Source organism: Bos javanicus, chromosome 22 (assembly GCF_032452875.1).
Source record: "Bos javanicus breed banteng chromosome 22, ARS-OSU_banteng_1.0, whole genome shotgun sequence".
NCBI lineage: Eukaryota > Metazoa > Chordata > Mammalia > Artiodactyla > Bovidae > Bos > Bos javanicus.
In genome coordinates this window covers 14,776,211-14,794,804 of record NC_083889.1, presented here as the reverse complement: position 1 = coordinate 14,794,804, position 18,594 = coordinate 14,776,211, and the positions used below count along the sequence as shown (strand labels likewise).

At 42.5% G+C, this 18,594-nt stretch overlaps 1 protein-coding gene across 8 annotated transcripts in view; it reads right to left on the bottom strand.

Moving 5' to 3' along the window:
* Positions 1 to 4,654: 4,654 nt before the first annotated feature.
* Positions 4,655 to 18,594, bottom strand: part of NKTR (natural killer cell triggering receptor) — a 44,114-nt gene continuing 30,174 nt past the window's right edge. For 7 of the 8 annotated variants that reach the window (XM_061396085.1, XM_061396084.1, XM_061396087.1 and 4 more), the window contains 7 exons: positions 18,481 to 18,568; positions 17,840 to 17,985; positions 13,292 to 16,174; positions 9,782 to 9,877; positions 9,339 to 9,395; positions 8,786 to 8,890; positions 4,655 to 7,266 (listed from right to left, as the gene is read on the bottom strand). In XM_061396085.1, the coding sequence (XP_061252069.1) occupies positions 7,179 to 7,266; positions 8,786 to 8,890; positions 9,339 to 9,395; positions 9,782 to 9,877; positions 13,292 to 16,174; positions 17,840 to 17,985; positions 18,481 to 18,568 (3,463 nt within the window). In that variant the 3' untranslated portion in view covers positions 4,655 to 7,178. The remainder of the gene's footprint in view (positions 7,267 to 8,785; positions 8,891 to 9,338; positions 9,396 to 9,781; positions 9,878 to 13,291; positions 16,175 to 17,839; positions 17,986 to 18,480; positions 18,569 to 18,594) is intronic. The other variant, XM_061396086.1, reaches the window with a different exon arrangement.

Genomic DNA, 18,594 nt, shown 5'->3' with positions numbered 1-18,594 from the left:
TGGATGCCAGAGAAGGAAATGGAGTAGAGGCCAAGATCCCAGGCAGGCGCCATCCCGTAGTCTGATGTCTGTCCTGTGAAACTGCAACGGCCTCCCGTGAGGCCAGGATTTAGGCCCTTAAGGCCGTTCCAGGGTCAGGGAGAAAACATCTCATGGGCAAAAATGGGGGTGACCAAAGAGTGCCAAGAGAAAGAGGAGGAAACCACATAGCTGGATGGAGGGTGAGATGAGACCTTGGTGGAAAAAGATGGCAAGAGAAGAAGGGGCACCGATGGGGGCCCATGCCCCCAGCGATGACCACACAGCAGATATTCTGCATCTCTGTGGCTGTGGTGGGTGAATTGACTCAGCTCCCAAAGGCCTCAAGCTGAGGCCAGGCCAGAGCAACCTGCATGTCTGACCAGCCCATCACCTCAGGGCTGCCTTCTGCTTCTTCCACCATCCCAACCCACTTCCTCATCTGACTCTGTGGCTCCCTTGCACAGGCCTGAGACGTGGTAAGAGAGGAACCGTGTATACCCATTGGTTGGCTAAGGACAGTGAAGGCAGAACAGGACAGATCTCACAGTCAGATACCAGCATGAGGAGCCAAGGAAAGGTGAGGCTGGAGCAGCCTGCCTCACAAACTGGGAGGAGCCTGGCAGGCGGCTGCAAGGGACACTCTTGGGCCCATTTCCCAGCCAAGGTTTGGCAGGGGTTGTGGCCAGTGTGACCAAGGTAGGGCTGCTGGCCCTTTTGGAATTGGTCTTGGTTGCAATAGTCAAGCCAAAGAAGGGGCTGGAGGTTGGGTGAGAAAGGAGGGAATAGAGGGCTCAGTCTTCCTGAAGACCTTAGCTGTTCCCATTTCTTCTCTGGCCTACAGCCCATCTACTGGGGGAACCCCAGGACAAGCCAGTTCTGGGAGGCTACTGGGACTTGGGTCACATGAGACATGGCAGGAAGGCACTGTCCGAAGAGCTGTCTGGTGGGCTCATGTGGGGCTGGCTCAGAGCTGAGGACTGAAAGCTGAGTAACGCTAGAGCAAAAGGAGGGAGAAGGCAATGGCACCCCACTCCAGTACTGTTGCCTGAAAATCCCATGGATGGAGGAGCCTGGTGGGCTGCAGTCCATGGGGTCGCTAAGAGTCAGACATGACTGAGTGACTTCACTTTCACTTTCCACTTTCATGCATTGGAGAAGGAAATGGCAACCCACTCCAGTGTTCTTGCCTGGAGAATCCCATGGACAGAGAAGCCTGGTAGGCTGCAGTCCATGGGGTCGCACAGAGTCGAACACGACTGAAGCGACTTGGCAGGCAGCAGAGCAAAAGGAGAGGAAGGGTACTCCCCTGCACATGCCCCAAGGGAGGATACAGTTAAACATCTGCAGGGAACTAGAGGTGATTTGATGTAGCAGAATCCAGATTCTTGTCCTGTAGGAGTAGCCGGATGGAGATAGGCAGAATTGTTCTGTTCCCTTGGCCTTGAAAAGGTCCGTGCCACAGGATCTTCCTCTCAGGGTTCGTCAAGGCAGGCTTTCTGGAGAGTCCAAGGTGGGGCAAGTTATTGGGGAGGGGGATCCCAGGCCAGAATCACATGCCACGGGGGCAAGTCAGGAGTTTGTGGAGATCAGGGCAGGGATGGATGATCCTCAGACACTCAGGACTGGGTGCTGGCAAGGTCAGCAAAGCCACACCCCTGCTTTTAGAGGCCAGCTCTGTGTTTTCTGCTTTTTCTCCCCCAACTTCCCTAAGCCTCTAGCCCTGAACTTCTCTCCCACGTTGGAGGAGGAACAGACCCAAAACGTGCTGGGGCAGCACTTGCGTGTGTCTGCACACAACAGGGTTTAGCCTCCCTAGGTGGGGCGTGGAGCTGCGTAACTGTAATGGGGGAGGAGTAGAGTGGGCAGTGCCAGAAAACAGAAAGGGACATTGCAGCATGGGGCTGGAGGGGTGGCAGGGAAGTTCAACTTACCCACTAGGTGTGGACCCAGGGCTCTGTAGGTTGAGGGAGCATTGATCCCTGGGTGGGGTTGGAGGGGAGTAGATCGCTCCTGTTCAGAGCTCAGCACTAATAGGCTACAGCTGTAGATGGTAGGGCCTAATTCAAACCAGCAGGTTGCCCAGTTCCCTCCAGCAGCATAAACGTCATGGCCTAGGCATTTAAGGCCTCCTTAGCAGCTTCCAGGATCCTCTCCCACCCTGCTGGTTCAAGGGGCCCTGGGCCTCTCACTAGTGACTGAGCCTGGCCCTCCTCATACTCTCCACCTGGAGGCAAGCACAGGAATTAATGTCCCTGAACCACTTCAACGTGTGCTTAGTTCTAAGCATTTAATCCTCACGACTCCTAAAATGGAGAAGTTATATTAATAACTACAAAGGTCAAACAATTTACCCAGTTACCCACCAAGAAGTGTCAGAGTGAAACTTGAACCCAAGCAGTCTGGCTCAGACCCCAAACCCTTAAGGGCTGTGCCACAGAAAGTTGCTCACAGAGATCCTTTACTCTTTCAAAATAAAATCAGATTGGGCCAGAGACATTGAGACCAGTGGGATCTTTCTCTGGGAATCTAGCCTGGTGGCAGAGGTTTTAGTTGCAGGAGGCCCTGGGTGACCAGAGACTGGGGATATGCCAGCCCAGAGTCCTATCCCCTGTGGGCTCTCTGGGAGGCTGATTCATCTCCAGGATGGTCCGGAAAGGGATGCACACTCCTGGTTTTCATGTCTGGTTGCACCCTCTTTCTGGGTGTGAGCTGAGAGACCAACAGTCTAAGGACTATTAGCCTCGCCTCACATTACAGATGAGTGTCAGGGCTCCAGATGCAGAATACAAGTGTTTGTGCTGAGCGCTCAGGTCACTTTTTTGTTTTTTTACCCTAATGTCCTCAGATCTCCAGGCTGGCTGGAGACACACCCTCCCCCAGCTAGTCTGGGTCCTGCAGACTGTGAAACTCAGCTAAGTCTGTAGAGCTGGAGTTCAATAGCTATAGAAGGTGAATGGTGGGGCCTGGGGTCTCCAAGAGGCAGAAGTGCTTGACCCCAAGCTTGGCATAGCCCCACTGCAGTCCTTCTGATTCACAGGGAGTAAAGGAGGCAGAAGCAATGGAGCACTCTGCCCTTACATTCTACTGAAATCATTCAAGAAAACAGTCCGTTAGAGCCTCCTGCTCCTTTGCGTGTTGCCCACGTAGGCCCTCCTTATCTCACGTTCCTCAGGCACTGGCTGAAGCTGCCCAGGGTCTGTCTACAAGCTGCCATCTTCCAGGGAACCAGCTCCTCCCCCCAACCTTTAAGCATCAAAGAACTTCTCCCTGCTGTGCACGAGTCCTCTTAGCATTCTGCCCAGTTCATTCTTCACAAGTCCCTCATGGGATTTAGGCGCTCACCTCTCTGAGCAGCAGCAGAGTGGATTCCCTCTCCTAAAGACCAGCCATCTGAGCCCAGTCTCTTCCCACATGAGCCATGGCTTCTGGGCCCCCTCCCCTGGCCACACAGTTTGTGTCACTCATTCTGCACTGGTGGAACCTCCTTTCTCTTCCAGTGATGCCTGGCCAGTATTCATGGGCAGTTATGAGGGGCATTTATTTCCCTTGAATCATCTTGCTAGCTAATTCAGCACAGTCAAAAGTCCTTAACACATTTCCTCCCAATACTGCCCAGCCGATCAAGATGCTATCAGAACATCAGTAAAGATCATGGCGCTTTCTAAAAAATAAACGACTCTAAAGGAACCTCACTTGGGGATTTCCCTACAGCAAACTGACTCTACAATTTTCTTTAAATTTTAAGGCAACACATCCAGATTTGACTGTTTTCAGGAACTACCTGACTTGGCGGTTTACTGTTAACTCAACTTTGGAAACTGAATCTCTGCCAATCTTACTGTGTGAGGTTATGTTGTATTCACTAAGAAAGTACAAATCCCTTTGAGTTCTGAGGAGAAAAAAGTTAATTGTACTTGCCCTGCAAATTCTCATGTGGATGCTAAAAATATCACAAGGAATATTTTCTCCCAGAGTAAGTGCTATGTGTTTGCTTGGTGAACCACTCTCAGGGAGGGAAGGCGGAGGCTGTAGGTGGCTTAGCAGGTAAACGTGCTGTCCCTGGGCAGCATCTCACAGATGGGGTGGGAAACAGTCCCTTCTCTGCAAGGATATCTGTATGCAGGCCACCTCAGCTGGATGACAACTGGACCTGAAAGAAATCTGGAGTTGGCAGGGGAAGCATGACCAAGCACCATCAATGGTTCTCTGCCTAGGTAAACATTCTGCCTGAAGTTGTCTCTAGCACCACCTCGTGCCCCACCACTAATACCCGGCCAGAAGAGGAAAATGAGCCACAGAGAGAAGAGATGAAATCTCTTCCCTGGCTGGGTCAGCAAAGAGACTCAATGCTTCCTTTTCCATTTCAGAAAGACTATTTGAAGTCTTGGTAAATAAAGAAGGATGAAACATGCTCAGACTCAAACTTAGACTAAGTATATAGTTTAATTTCTACAAGGCCTCCCTTTTAAGTTTTAGGGAATTTAAATGAAGTATATACAAATTAGACATTGCCAATATATACAAAAGTATTTTCTACTGTTTTTGAACAATACCAGCTATATTGTTTCATTTGCAATAAAGAGGACATTACAAAAACAGTCCAATAATGCATTTTCTGTTAAGAAGCACAATACACGATGTAATTCAATTTTATTAAAAAATAATTTAAAATACAGAACAATCCCCTTTAGGAAGAAAAGCTATTTCTGTAGTCCATTCAGTAAACACACAAGTTGAATGGTGCAGCTGAGGGCTGTTCTTTTCCATGGAGAAAACAAACGAGGCTTCTAGGGCTCACCTTTTGAGGATAAAATTCTACCCATAGCACAACCTGCAACGTTATTGCCTGTGGGAGGTAGAATTCTAAAACGCCCTTCCCTCTTTTCATGCCCCAAGCCCAGATACCTGTAAATATATCACTTCTGTGACTACATTCTATGGCACAGCTGACCTTATATAGGGACACTGTCTCACACATGAACCGTGATCTAATCACATGAACCTTAAAACAGAGGAGGAAGGCAGAGAGATCTGAAGCATGAGAAGACCCCGATGGGCCATTGCTGGTTTGGAGATGGAGGAAAGCGCACAAGGAGGAATGCGAGCAGCCTCAAGGAGCCGAGAGAGAGGACCCCAGCTGACAGCCAGCAAGGGACTGTATACTGCCAACAACCTGAATTAACCTGGAAGCAGATTCTTCCCCAGAGCCTCCACAAAGGAATGCCACCCTGCTGACCCTTGATTTCAGCCTTGTGAGACCCTGAGCAGAGAATCCAGCCGTATCACGCTGGACTCATGAGCTACAGAACTGTAAGCTAAGAAATGAGTATTGCTTTAAGCTGCTAAGTTTGGGATAATCTGTTACACAGCAATAGAAAACTAATACACTGCCTAAAGGTAACTTTTCTTAACATAATTAGATTTGGCAGTTTTGGTTTGAGTTCTAAATGCAGTTTTTTTCCACTGAATATTATTAAAGCAATATTCTCCTCTGCAGGCAACTTTTGAGAATGCTCATATGAATCACACATTGTTTTTTATTCACCATCAAGTGTTTGCTTGAGTCAGGTCCTACTTTCTAATGTACTCTCATCTATCAACTTGGCAAACAATTGGCCACTTAACCCTGTTTATGAACCTTTTATAGGTGATGGTTGTAATACATCCAAGGTCACCCCTCCATCCATCAGGGGTGGTTAGATCCCTTCAACTGGGGGTTCTTTCCCACTTCCCAAGTATAGCAGGCAAGGGTAGGATGGCACAAACTTCTGCATCAAATATCCAATATGAATTTCTTCTGCATAACTGGATAAAACTGGCACTAAGGTGATTAAGTACACTTGGGGAAAAAGCTCAAACTGAAGATAAAAAAACACAAAATCTCACCAGTTTTTATAGGTCAAATCATTTTTACAGGAACCACCCAAGACACTGAATATGTATAATCTATGCAATACTGCACACCCTGATTTCCTGTCTGTTGTCATAGGCTTACCCATCTCACACAAGGTTTCACTGCATCACTGCAGGCCACTGAAACAAGGGAACAAGCTGGCGGGTGCTAAGGACCGTTCAACTGCTCTTACATCTCTTACTTGAAAGGCTTTAAAGTAAAGCCCTGAAAAATGTGTCCAAAATGGTGGCAGGTAGATCTTAGTGTTACTTTTGAAGTCCACTCTCCATTCAACTCTTCCAGGCATCAGTTCTGGGCAGCATACCCAAGTGGTTACACAACCCTGTGCCAATCCTGCCTGCTCCACGGCCCGCAGCCCACACCTGTGCTTGAGAGAAGCTCTCCAAATAGTTAAAGTGAATACAGCTTACAATGAACCCTACTTGGTGCCAATGAACTTTTTAAAAATTTATTTCTCTCTCTGATGGAATTCTAATGTATAATATATAAGAATAATGCACCAAAAGTTACCAAGCACCAGAGCATAAACTGGAATAGAACTTTTTTTTTTTTAAAAAAACTGAACTTCTAATAATATTTATTTAAAAAGCACATGAAACATTAGGGCTACAGAGACAGTGCAGATATTTATAGTTAAGGCTGATCTATTCTTTTTAACCTCACCCGCCAGCCTGAAATAAGACAGTGGGCTGTATTATGACCACGTTCTTGATCCTCTGAAACAACAAAGAAGAAAGGAGCCACTGCCTGGTTACCATCAGTATCAGTTTTGGGTGGTTTGTTTTTAAGAGCACACATGAATAAGACTGTGTAATTGGTATGGAAGTATTTGGCCACCTTTCACAGTTCTCCTTCAGTTCTATGCTTGGGCAGCATAGATGCTAAAACCTTAAAAATGGGCAAAAAGAATCTGTATTCTAAGAAATATATGAGACAAATCATCTATCTAAAATAATATTGCAAATTATACTTAAATTTCATGATTTCTTGATTCAAGAAAAAGAAATTAATTTCCATAGTTGGCTACTGTAAAATGTGGCATACAAATATTTTAAGGAGACATATCTGTATTTTAAATTCTATGCACATGTAAATAAACAAATAACAATTAAGAAGTGTCTATTTTTCAAATTCATCTCTAATACTGAAACAGAACAACAGACTGCCATTAAGTTTCTTAATTTTTTAAGTTACCAGGTATTTACACATAAGATATAATTCATATAAAAAAAAGGGGACACTTTCAACTATATCTGCTGCTTTCACTGGGACTTCGGTGATGAGAGTAACTTCGGTCACTTTCACTGTCAGAGCCATAAGATCTACAACTCCTGTATAACAAGACAAAACAAATATACAAATATCTTTTAACTCTCAACCCTTTGAATTCTTGTTGAAACTTCTTTTTTGATATAAGGGGCTTGAAAGCAAGTGACTCGAGGAGGCACAGCATAGTGGGTAGAAAAGTACAGTACTGACCATGACAACACTGTGGACTTTTCAAAGATGTTAGTGACAGATGGTGGTAATATCAAGGCGTAAATAAAGAAATAGCACTTCCTGTGGAATTACTTGAAATCCACTCAAGGAAATGAGAATAATTTTCCATGTTACCCAAAATGAACATCAGTATTTAACTAGACTGAAGAAGGGGAAAAAAGGCCAACAAGAATTCATTAAAAGACAAGGAAATCAAAATCAAATCAAAATGTGAGCCCAATGAGGGGTGAGGTGGGGCAGGGATGGGACCACTGGGACAGTGAGTGAAGAAGACTTTGGTAATGGTCACCATTCAGTTATTTTGGGAAAAATATCCACAAAGAGCCAGTCACTTTGCTAGATGCTAAGGGCACACACACAGCGGACTAGTGTTCCCTGGGCTCAAGGGTAGTCTGGAATAGAGGGTAGTAAGATAAATAAAACACACAGCAGGGAATATATCTCAGGATGAGCAGTCAGGAAGGGCTTCCCAGGGGCAGTGAGTGGGTTATTTCAAGAGGCGGGATGGGAGATGGTGAAATGGGCATGTGAATCTCTAGGCAGAAAATAAAGGTTCCAGAATGTTAGTGCAGGGAACACAGAAAAGCCCAAGCTGGAGTTGGTAGGTGGAGAGGCCTCCATGCAATACTCAGGAGCATGGTGGACCTGCCCCTAAGGTCACTGGGGTGTACTTGAAGAGTTTCAAATAAGGGAGTGTCTGTATCACACTGAAATTCTATAAGCACCACTGACTGTAACCACAAGGCACGGGGGCAGAGCAGTGGTGGTGAGGGAGGGCAAGACCAGAAGCCACCAGGAAAGAGATACACAAAAAGTAACCAAAAAGACTTCTGCAATAACTATATGTTATATAAAACATATCTATGAATATATATTAACACATAAAAGACATTTTTAACCATATAAGCCACAAATCCTGCTACTGAAGCAAGTGACTATGACATTTTATTACATATTACAAAAAAAATACTACCTTTTTAAAATTTAAAACACTGACAAATTGGCTGTTATTTCTAGCAAGTAACCGTAAAGAATGGGCCACAGTTTGAGTGGTCTTCTCTCTCTATTCCTTCCAAAAGAAATCTTTGTCCAAGGATATGTGAATATTTAAGAATGCACTTTAGATTTAAACATGTTTAAATGTTTAATGTTTAAACACAACCAATAAACACTACCCAGCAACTCTTAATACAAAGCCCACTTTCAGTAACTGCCTCTGGACTGAAGAAATTCAAGAGAAAGAAGAATTTCTGTCCTTAGAAGATGATGCTTTCTCTGCTATAGCAGTCTATCGCCCCATACCCCAAGTGCCCGCAATAACTTACAGTGCTTGAGAGAACAGAGACCCACCTGGATCGCCTATTGTAGCTTCTGCCTCGGTGATAACTGTCACTCCTCTGGCTTCTACTTCGGCTCCGACTTCTGCTATAGTAGCTATCGTAAGTGTAGGACCTGCTTTAACAGCAATAACAAACACTAAATTTTCCCATTCAAATATTCATATACTCCCATTTCTTTTTAGGTTCTTAAGTGTCCTCATAGAACACGGGCACTATATGACAGAATGAAGACATTATGTGCATAACACGTACTGGAAACATTTAATAACTGCTCCAAATCAGACTTACCACATTAAACAGAAAAACGTTAATTTCTTTTTTGCATTGAAAAATATCACAAAGTTGACACTGAGTTAGTTCAATTGAATCTGGTGCATCTTATAGGCAATTATAGTCAATAAACCCCTGCCATTACAATTTGACATCAACTATCACTTTTGACACTAGAGAAAAATGGGTCAACAAATAAAAACTGTTTTAAAAAGTCAAAGACATGTTTTCCCATGAAATACAACACCTTTAAAAAGGGAATTAAGGGGTGGTTTCCCAGGCCCTGTCCATACCTGGACCGACTGTGAGGATCATAGGAGCTGCTCCTGGATCTGCTCCTGCTGGATGTCCTAAGAGTAACCACATGAGGGACCATCAATTTGTGGATCAGGACAGGCTACATAAAAAATCTAGGCATTTATTTACCCATTAAGGAGAAAACACAATGAAATCCAGCAGCTATATTTATTTCATTTCTCATATTAAAAGCATACTGGATTTTTTTTTTTTAAAGCCTGTTGGGTTTCACAGGAAAGGTTTAAGTTTTACACAATTCTTCTATGAGGTGCACATAAAGAAAGTCACTGGGAAAAGAACTGGGTGGGGAAGGGGAAGACAGGTGGGACATTGGTTTGGTATTGAGCAATGACAAGACCCTTTTCAACAGCTACTCCACTCTGCCTGTGCAGGGAGATAGACTGGAAACCACATTGTAGGGTGGGATTCACGAGGTCACCTATGACTTTTGTAACTGCGGTAGGAACTGCTCCGGCTCCTTGTGCGGCCTCTGCTATACCACCCTCTGCTCCGACTTCTAGAGTAGCTTCTTGATCTACAATTAAGAGTGGAAAAAATATAATTATATTAACTCATTATGCTGTTAAGATTAATTACTAGTAGGGCAGGAGTGGGAAAACCCAATAGAGGAAAGGTCTTTGGAAAGGTCTCTCATAAACTCCTCACAGCAGGTATGACAAGAGATGGCTAATGAGAGTTTAAACTGAACAGAATGAAATAAATAAAAAACAGAAAAGGCTGATACAGGTATGTTCACAGGAGCCGTTTCTGTAATACCAGCAAGAGGAAACAACCCAAATCCTCATTAACAGCAGAATGGGTTTTAAAACAATTAACAGATATATACTGAAATATCCTAACGTAGGAAAATTAACTACATTTACATGTATCAACACAGTTAAATCTTGGGAACATAATGTTGAGTGAAAAAGGCAAATGTAGAACATCTATACATATAAAAAAAGGATTCTATTTGAAAACAACAAAAAACATTATATATAGATAGAAACATTTATAGAAAGACAACAAAGAAAAACAAGAATATTATAACAGAAGTTTAGAATAATATTTAACTCTTGGAGAGAAGAGAGAAAGTAGGGTAGTTTCAGGTTGGGCTCTATTATGTCAAAGCTCTATTTTTTAAGATAGAAAATTATTTTCTATACCTTAATCATTTGTATGTTTTATACCTCAATCATTAAAAAATTTATACCTATTTAATATTTAATAAAACAAACAAGAAACTTAATGCAAATTTGCCCCCACCCTGCATTCACTTGGCTCCCAAACCTTTTCCTCCTAGTTTGTACCTGTCATTCAGGATCAGAACAATAACCCTGTGTATATGCTCCTTACGTAATATCTTTACAGGTTGTAGTTAGTATATACTTACGTTCTGGAAGACAGGTGCAGTTTATTTGCAAAGACATTCTATTCTCATAAGATTCTAGTCATTTACTCAAACAATTACAGGGTAACTCTGTGAGGTGGCTAAAAGATGAGTAGCAAACAGTCCTTGATTCCACCAAGTTCACAGGCCAGAAGGGGAGTCAGGCCCGGGTGGGTAACCAAAATAGGGAGGCACAGTTCAGCTATCTCAAATCTACCACCTGTGAGCTGCTCAACTTAAGAGCAAAATTCTCAGCATTTCTGAAATGAAACACTACCCACTCCAAATGCAGGGGTAGGAAGGAAGATGACAGTGACCAGAACCACCAACAGCTCAGAGTTATCTGAGGGTGAATGCCAGGTAGACAATGAGCAGACAGCAGCAAACTGCAGAAGCTAAACAGGCACCTGCATCTAGAATATGAACCCAGAGAGAAAAGGCCAGAATTCACCAGCTCTCTGGGGCTTGCCGTGAATCAGAGCCCGAGGAAGAAGAGAAGCCCACACTCAAGCAGGAATGGTCTGAGGGATGAGGAGAGCCAGCAGAGTGCTTCCAGAAGGACTGAAAACATGCCCTGGCACTGGCCATGCAGAAATACCTGAAAATCTTAAGTCAGCTGAGTGAGATGAGGGGAGGAAGGCACAGACTACATACTGCAAGCAATTTAAGAGTAAGTGGGAGATGGTTATTATAGATGGTAAATGTTGTTTCCTATTTTTGAAGAAATCTGGGTAAGTGAAAAAAAAACTAGGAAGAAAAAAGTTAAAGATTCTTAGTCTATTTCAAGTTAAAGTGATGAAAATCAAGCACAAAATAATAAAGGATATGAGTAAGAGACAGTGAGGTAAAAACCATGAAAAGTTTACAAGAATACAAATTAGTTATTAACTTCATACCACCATCACTTTTTTCAGTTGTAAAAATGCTCATTCTCTGCATTATCCAGTCTATGTCAATGACAAAAGTTAGATGTAACTTGAACCAAAAATCAATCAATCAATCAAAAGATGATCACTTTTTTACCATTTCCTGCCCCCTGAATAAAGATCAACTAGATGCATGTCTTGGGGCAGCCAACTTGGTCTCTCTGGCCCTCACCTTCCACTCGTATAAAATGGAGGGTTAAATTACTGATTTCTAAATCCTACATATTCCGTAAATGTTCCAGGAGCCCCCACGAGAGATCCCACCCATGACAAAGGTCATGCAGAGAAGACCTGACAGGCAAAGGCAGATCAGGACTCGAGGGATTCCCTGGACCTGCTTGAGCATCTACCCTGAAACCAAAATCTGTCTGTCTACTGTTTACTATATTATGCCTTTCAACCACTCTTCTGATATTAGCAGGGGGCTATCCCCGACCACCTTTCTCTCGAGAAAATCAACTTAGGACTCTAAGTTAATAAGTCTCCTGGGCATGAAAGGAATACTTCTATTCTAACCCCTCTGTTGGCATTCTAGCTTGCTTCACAGGTTTTTCCTTACTCTTACAACTAACGCACATGATTGTTCACAACTTCCCAACCATGAAAGGCACGGGAAGCCTAAACATTCTAAAAGTCCTAATGGGCATAGAGCCCTTTAAGGGGTGAAAAATTATTAGAATAGTACTGGTAAAGGGCTTCATTATTGGGCCAATGCTTGCTGCCAAGTTCCCATATCCTTTATCCCTTGTGCACCTGGGAGTGCATTAGTTAATGTAGTTGCAATGTAAGAAAAACAAGTAGTAGCCTTGGTATTAACCACATCAGACCTTTGAGCTAATAAGTTCTTTCCTTGTTGTGACCCACTGTACCTTTGCTCCATGAAAATATAACTGTTTAGTACTTTCTGAGGCTGACACAGATTAGAAATATAAAGAAAAAACACTTCAAGGGAAAACAAGTTTTCTGGTTGATCAACCTTTTATCAAAAAAGGGTCATAAAATGTCAACAGGCCTCCAGGCCAGAAGATAATGTACATAGCATAAGACCCTTGTTTATGGAAAGGCATACAGAAAAAAACCCTGGTTTCGATAAGGGCAAAACTGCTGGAGTGTTTGGGCTGACTCTGCATGACCTTGCATCTTTCATTTTCCTCTATGTACAAGTCAGGGTATAAAGCTCCTTTTGAAAATAAAGTTATGGGCCTCGCTCACTGAAGCTTGGCCTCCCCGTGTCATTCATTCGCCGATGCCGTTCATCTTGAGGGTATCCCTGGACTCTGCTGAGGCTGGTCCCCAGCAGTAAATGCAAGATTCCCTTCTAAGGTATGACTGATAGCAGAGAGTGGGCTTACACCTTTAAAGATGGAGACCCTGTCCCTTATCATGGCAACGCATTGCAAATACCAGGGAGCTTTAACTAACAGCAATAGTTGTTTACCCTGAGCCCAAACTTCTTCCCCTGAAATCTCTACTCCCTGTGTCTTCAGTCTGCTCTGTGAGTCACATAGCACAAGCCTTCTCCTTATTTCCTCCCAGGTATTTGGAAACAGTGGTCTTGTCCCTAACTCTCATGTTCTTCCAAACAAAATGGTAACGGACTCTGCTTGGGAGACAAAAAGAGAGTAACACTCACCGATAAGATGATGTGGAACTTCTCGATCGACTTCTTGAGTGACTATAGGAGACAGACCTTGTTCTGTGTCTTGATTTGGTCTCAGACTTACTTCTAGATCTACTTGGACTCCTGGACTGGCTATCACCATCTCGACTAGGTGTCTGTTCATCACTTGAACTCTCTTGATTTCTTGGCCTCCGGTTTAAGCGTGCCGTCTTTCTTACTTCATCAAAGAGAGACCCAGGCCGAACTTTATTTTTGCTTTTAATTTCTATTCTCAAACCCTGTGGTTTCATTTCAGGCATAGCAGTCAGTGCCTTAACGTCCGTAGCACTGGATGTGGTAGCAGATGGTGCTGCAAGGTTCCCCACACCTTGCAGGGGCTTCCATTTATTATCCACGAGGCTCGTCTGGCTTTTCTCAGCTACCTCGTTCTTTATAGTACTTTCTACAGCACTGGTCAAGCTGGCAGAGCCGCTGTCCTGTTTGCCCATCTCACCCAACATTTTGATTTCTGACATACTGCTTTCCTGTTTTCTCAACTCTGCCTCAGGATACTCTGCTGCCATATCCTGCTTTAGAACAATGCTTGTATCTGGGGTATCAAGCCTTGAATTTCCTAGAGGGGAAGTCCCCTCGGCCTTTCCTGGGGAGCTCCGATCAGGAGTGCAAATCTCCATGTTGTCATCTGCTTGTAGCATATCCTCTGCTCCGCTTGGGATGCTCTCTTCAATATGCTGAATGTTTGGGGGAGAACGGACTACATTTTCATCAGTGTTTACGGTTACAGGAGAAGTGCTGAGTTTAACACCATCTTTAGTAGACTGATCAATATCTGATGACACTGTTGTGCTATGTTTACCTGAAAGGCTGCTGTCTTCACAGGGCTTCTTAGTTTGGGGAATATTTTCTTTTATGGTTTCACTGTTCTCAGAAACTTGCTTTTTCTCTTTCGCCTCCTGAGTAACTTGCTTTTCATTAATCTCCTCCTCCTCCTCTTCACCAAATTCTAGTGGAGGCTGCCAGTGAAATGCTTGTTTTCGTTTTGGAGTCTTGTGCTTTTTATCTTTTTTCCCTTTTAATTTCTCTTTTGCTTTTTTGGTGTGTTCCCTTTTAATATTCTCCTTTGAGCTGTGTTTATGCTTGTGTGGCTTTCCTCTAGTGTTTTCTGAATTGGAATAGAATTCCTCAGAATCAGAGGTTGAGGAGCGCTGTTTGCTTGATTTCCAGGCACTGTTACCATCAGGCAGTAAAGTATTTGCTGAAGACTTAGTTGTGGGTTTGGCTTTGATGTGAATTTCACCAGACTCTGACTCAGAATCCGAAGTGGCCTCACCTTCCTCCTTATCAGAAGATGGCCGGGGACTATTTTTATTGTTTTTAGTTACATCTCGTTCAGAATTTGACTCAGAGTCCCATTTACTCCCAGCATAATTCTTCCTTTTGGGCTTACTGCTATTTCTAAAGTGATCAGAAAGATTTTCTTTCAAAGTTCTTTTTTTTGAATGAGGGCATTCCCGTTCAGGCCTAGATTTGTCTTCATCTCTGTTTCTCTCTTGTTTATTATTCACTTCCATTTGGACTTGCTTCTCCTGGGCTGACTGCGTAACCTGAACACTTGACTGTTCACTGTCTGAAGAGTAATCTAAAGATGATCTGCTTTCACTGTACTTTCTATGACATGAAGACTTGGCTCTGCCTTTGACATATCTGTTACGAAGTGCTTTTTCAGAGCTGCTGCTGTGCCTTCTATTTGAGGTATAACTTTTTTTCCCACTGGATCTAAATTTTCTCTTGGCTCGTCTTCCATCATCACTGCTAACAGAAGAGTATGAAGATGATCTACTACACCGTGAATGGTCACTGTATTTATTTCGTGAATGAGATCTAGATGAGGGAGACCTAGACCGTGAATGTGAACTAGCTAAACTTCGAGACCTTGTGTATGATCTGGAATAAGATCTACTCCTAGAAGATCTGCTCCTTGACCTTGGTGAACTTTCTGAACTTCTATCACTGTATTTTGAATAAGCACTACGATCACTTTCTGAATTTTTTTCTCTTTTATGGTAGGATGATGAACTACCAGTCTCTTTAATATTTGCTAAACTATAAGTGCTTTGGATGGGCAGCAAATGGGTTGTTTTAGCTTTCATTTCCTGGATTCGTTCATAAGAGGGCTTCCAGGGCTTCTGCCCAGGCTTCCACCTTGAAGGAGGGGGGCTGTCACTCAGTGGTATAACAGGAATATTTTCTGCCACCACTGGTTGTACTACAACATTTTCATTTTGTGTCACTGTTGCTCTTAAAGGTTCTGTTTTAACAGGTTTATTTTCACTTAACTGAGAGGCTGTTCTTCTTGGTGATTTTGATGCTGTTCTTTGGTGCCCCGACTTAGAACTAGATCTGGACTTTGATCTACTTCGAGAATGTGATGAAGATTTTGAGGCAGTCCTTGATCTTGAGCTTCCTCTAGAATAAGACTGCGAGTGAGATTTTGATCTGTATGAGTCTCTGCTGGAATGCGTTGAAGAGCTCTGGTCATCCTTATCAGATTTAGACCAATCCCTCTTGGACGAGTGATGAGATGAAGACGAGGAAGAATGAGATCTCCTTTCTCTATCACATGAGGATTTCACTCGTCGGGTTGAAGATTTTAAGGATTCTATGTCAGACGGTACAACAATCCTTCTTTTCTTAGTCTGTTTGTGCCTTCTGCAATGTTTCTGCTTTTTAGCTTTCTTTTTATGCTTAACCTTTTTCTCTTTTCTGCGTTTTTTATGGTGACCATCAGAGTGTCTTGCTGTACTCAGATCTGAATAATACCCATTATAGGACCACGATCGGGATCTCTGGGACAAGCTCCTTTCATCCCATCGGCTTGAAGAGGGATCACTTAACCTATAAAAAGGACATAATACGCAGGCAGTTATGTACAAGCATGTTTTCTAAGCTTTAAAATTAAAACACATTTGTTGTCAATACTAGGCATCAACAAAAGCCTAGTTAACAACCAAGTACTAACTCTATCAATGCTTTAAGCACATGTAGGAAGGATAAAGCAAATAGTTGATAGGCCTGGTCCTGAAATTATAAAACTTCAAAGAAATAACTATTAATAGATTCACTTACAAAAGGATTTTTCCAGAGTCAAATCAGGAATTTTCAAATTTGATAGGAAAATAGTTTTGAAAAGCAAACCAACTAATTACAAAAGCACTGCTCACCTACCACATTCCTGGCTTTGATCTGCTCAATAATGCTCTGCCTCCAGGAATAATTTCTGAGGGAGTCAAATCAAATTCCCAAACAATCTGCTGATTTTCTGTAGATACAGGATAACTGCCAAAACTTTAAGAGAAGCCTCCCTTTTTTTTGGCTGCATGACTTGTGAGATCTTAGTTCCCCGACCAGGGATGGAACCTGGGACCTGGTAGTGAAAGCTCCAAGTCCTAATCACTTGATCACCAGGGAATTCCTGACAATCCTCTTTTTCTTTCTTTTTTTAAAAAATAACCTTATTTATTTTTGGCTGTGCTGGGTCTTCCTTGTTGCATGTGCTTTCTCTAGTTGTGGCAAGTGGAGGCTACTCTCTAGTTGCAGTGCATGGGCTTCTCATTATGGTGGCTTTTCTTGCACAGGCTCTAGTGCACATGGGTTTAAGTAGTTGTGGCACACAGGCTTAGTTGCTCCAAGGCGTGTAAGATCTTCCCAGATCAGGGATTGAATCCGTTTCTCCTATACTGGCAGGTGGATTCTCTACCACTGAGCTATCAGGGAGGCCTGCCTCTTCTTAAAACTAGCATGACTATTGTTTTATCTCAGGATCATAGAGGTGATCATAGACTTTTCCTCAAGGTTTTAGTTAAACTACTTAGTACAGAAATTGGGGGAAAAGTACATGAAAACTAAGATGCAGGCTTTACAATATCAGTGCTAATGTCAGAGCTCAAAACTGTTCTCAGTGCTACCATATCCATACCACTTGCACACAGCAGATCACACACCTTGTCCTCCTTCTCTGAACTCTGAACCATTCCATTGGATGGCCACAGAGAAAGAGAATTCTACACAGGGTCCCATTGGTATATTTTGCACTAGCTATTCTGGGGCCAGCCCTACTTCTAAAATAGATATTCCACTGTGGAGTGTCACTGAAGACAAGAGATGGGTACACTGCTGAAGAAGCAACAGTCCCTAGGGTCAGAAGTTAACACACACAATGGCTACAAATTTTTTTATCTACCATTAGTGACTACAAAAAAAGAGGCTATGAGAGAATCTGCTATGTAAGTTAAAAAAAATAAAGTCCTGATTATTGCTAAAATTAAACAAGAAATCTTTAAGAAATTCAGTAGGGTAATGGTCTTGTGAGAGAAAATAGAATTTTGATTTAAAAGTATCCAAAGCCAATCAGCCCTCCTTCCATTTCATCAAGCATTCCCAAATGTATTCTCTGGTCACAATCTAATTTTAAATATAAATCTTTAGTGAAAAACCCAGAAGTATGTCTCTATCCCCTTAAGACTTAAAATATAGCAGAGATAGGATTATACTTTTACTTACTTATCTCCTTTACTCCATTTTTCTCCACTAGGTGGTCTATATGCTCTTAATCTCTGCATTTCTTCTTTCCAGTGAGGAGGAGTTTCACTGCTATCATCATCATCTGATTCAGAACAGGATCTTGATCTTGGAGGTGTGTGATAGCGCTTTAAAAACAAAGTTAGGAATAACTATTTAAAAAATACTTCCCAACTGTAATCTGCTATAGGACAGGTAAGCATAAGACTCAATCTTGGATGCCATTTAAATGCAATAATAACTGAAGTACCATAATGATGGTATAAAGTTAAATCAAACTAAAAGAAATAGGAAAGGCAGATATTCACCTGTAATCACACATAAACTTTTCCTTAGAAGTCCTAATGGTTATAGTCATTAGCTTATTCAATATACTAAGATTTCTGAACATACTATTTCACATTCATTTCAATATTTAAACCCATTCAAACATAGCAATAAACACTGATCTAACAGCAGTGCCTTCGCATAACTACATATTAATTTAAGAGAATACAACTAGCTCCCTGGACAGACTTTGGACTATGCCTAAGATTAAATTAAAGCTAGGATTTGCCTACAGGTAAAAACATTTCACTGCTCAGATAACTAATTTGAAAAAAATTAAGTTCTAACACACATACAATTGTGCCCCTTCCTTTAATCTTCCGTCCAGACTTTGACACAGATGGTTTCTGGTCACTTACAGTGGGTGTAACATCAGGAATTTTCCTGGAAAAGAAGATTGAAAATTAAAA